General features: G+C 38.3%; 1 protein-coding gene across 1 annotated transcript; it reads left to right on the forward strand.

Moving 5' to 3' along the window:
- Positions 1-584: 584 nt before the first annotated feature.
- Positions 585-2369, forward strand: LOC146136257 (zinc finger BED domain-containing protein 5-like). The gene has a single exon (XM_083396195.1). The coding sequence runs from the start codon at positions 585-587 to the stop codon at positions 2367-2369; it is 1785 nt and encodes a 594-aa protein (XP_083252321.1).
- Positions 2370-2656: the final 287 nt, after the last annotated feature.

Below are 2656 nucleotides of genomic sequence, written 5' to 3' on the forward strand. Positions count from 1 at the left end.
CAATGGTCAGCTCACCGCAGAGCGCATCGCGATTTTACTAGAGTACTAGACAAACCAGAACACCCTGGGCCTCATTACAGGATTTTCGTTTAATAATGGCAAATATGCTCGGAAAGCAAGATTTTAACGGCAGTTTAGCGGCCATGAAAAATTACAGAATTTACTCGTTTGATTTCAGGTAATTCATTACGTCACAAAGGCCTTTACCATGAAAATAACAATTTAATTGCTGATTGCTGAAATGCATTTAAGCAAAAGTTGGACTTGAGGTCGCGATTTTTGTTGATATTTGTGAGAAAAAAAGTTAAATCTTCAAACATTGAGCAGCCAGGAAGCATGTTGAGAGCTAGACTATTATTTTTGCATCAGTTGATAGCCTAGGCAAGCCAGTGTAGGCTTACTATTGAATTCCCGGCATCAACCATAGGTAGCCTACGATAGCTAGCCTAGCCTACAGAACTTTCAAAAGCGACTGATAACATTTGCTAGACTTAAAAAAGCAAAAAAGTACCCGTTGGAAAGAGTTTAATAATAACGGGCGCCATAAACTAAAATTTATTTTGTAAAATTTCAGATTTCCCATGATGAATCGAGAGACAAGTATTAGGCCTAGGAAAAGAAAATATTGTGAGGAATTTTTGAAGTATGGATTTACTTTCGTAGTTGACGCAGGAATTGAAAAGCCACAATGTGTCATTTGCAACACAATTATGTCAGCCGAATCGATGAAGCCCAACAAAATGAAACGCCATTTTGACGCTAAGCATCCAAACTTTGCGGGCAAGGATGTGTGGTATTTTAAGAACAAAGCTGATTGTGTCAAAAAAAACAGGCTGGATTCTGGGGGCAAGTACCAACAGCAAAATGTGGCAGCCATTGAAGCTTCATATTTGGTGGCTCTCAGAATCGCCAAAGCCAAGAAACCTCACACCATTGCCGAGGAGTTGCTGCTGCCAGCAACCAAAGACGTTGTTCGAGTTATGCTTGGAGCTGAATATGGTAACAAACTGAATACAATATCCTTGTCTAATAACACCGTCAGTAGAAGAATAGACGACATGTCTGCTGATATTATGGAGCAAGTAATCCAGGAAATGAAATCAGCTCCACTTGGAATATTTAGTATCCAGCTTGATGAATCAACAGATGTGGCAAACTGTTCTCAGTTACTGGTTTACGTGAGGTACATTTATGAAGGTGATTTCAAAGATGAGTTTCTTTTTTGCAAACCACTTGAAACGACAACTACTGCACGCGATGTCTTTGACACAGTTGGATCATTTCTGCAAAATCATGGCATTCCTTGGGAAAATGTTTATGGTGTTTGCACAGACGGTGCTCCAGCAATGCTGGGATGTAGGTCTGGATTTCAACGTTTGGTAATCAATGCATCACCGAAAGCCATCGGAACTCACTGTATGATTCATCGACAAGTGTTAGCAACGAAGACTTTGCCACAAGAATTCCAAGATACAATGAAAAGCGTTGTAAGTGTCGTGAATTTTGTAAAAGCTAGTGCTTTAAACAGCCGCCTATTTTCAAAAGTTGGCAGTGAGTTGGATGCATCCAATAATGTTCTGTTATTTCACACTAGTGTGAGATGGTTGTCCAGAGGCAAAGTTTTGAAACGTGTTTTTGATCTTCGTGATGAATTGAAAACATTTTTTAATCAAAAATCTAAACCACAGTTTGAAGCACTTTTCGGCGACAAAAACCAACTTCACAAAATTGCTTACTTGGTTGACATCTTTGCAATCTTAAATGAGTTAAATTTGTCTCTCCAAGGACCAAATGCAACATGCCTAGACTTGTCAGAAAAGATCCGAGCATTCAAGTTGAAACTTCAACTTTGGCAAAAAAAATTGGATGAAAATAGAATTTACATGTTGCCGAACTTATCTGCTTTCTTTGAGGAAAATGATATTGAACAGGAAACAATGAATAGAACAATACTTTCTGTCAAAGAACACTTCAAAATTCTTGAAGAAGAAATTTCAAGATATTTTCCTAATTTACCTGACACATCATTTGCACTTGCAAGAAGCCCATTCACCATCAGAGTTGAAGATGTTCCTGAGAATGCACAAGAGGAGTTCATTGAACTCATTACCAGTGATGCAGCAAAAACTGATTTTTCTTCAATGTCAGTTACCAAATTTTGGATCAAGAGTTTGCAGTCATATCCCGTTCTGTCTGAGATCGCATTGCACCTGATTCTTCCTTTTCCAACAACATACCTTTGTGAAACAGGCTTTTTAAGCTTGTTGGTTATAAAATCTAAATACAGGAGCAGACTTGATGCAGAAGATGATCTGCGTTGTGCTCTTGCAAAGACTGCTCTGTCGCAACACGTCAGCACATCAAATTAATTCTTTGTTTTATCGCCTTAATGTTGCGTCATGAAAGTTTTTCTTTAAATTCGATTGCCGATATCTCTTGCTAGAGTTTGCAACGAATGCCTTGTTACACCAATTTTTATGCGTCAGAGCTGTATGTGATGTTACGTATATCCGTTTAATGTGAGCGCTTTGTTTTGAAATTCGCCTTATTGTCAACAATCCATTATTTTTAGAATCGAACGCCAGTTACGTCGCAATGTAGATCGAAGCGCTTTTGTTCAAGCCATATTTGGACAAAAATATTATTTCCGTCTATA

This window comes from Ascidiella aspersa, chromosome 8 (assembly GCF_963924565.1).
Source record: "Ascidiella aspersa chromosome 8, kaAscAspe10.2, whole genome shotgun sequence".
NCBI lineage: Eukaryota > Metazoa > Chordata > Ascidiacea > Phlebobranchia > Ascidiidae > Ascidiella > Ascidiella aspersa.

What these genes read in the sequence shown, in the direction of transcription:
- LOC146136257 (XM_083396195.1), top strand. Translation starts at nt 585, where the DNA reads ATGAATCGAGAGACAAGTATTAGGCCTAGGAAAAGAAAATATTGTGAG.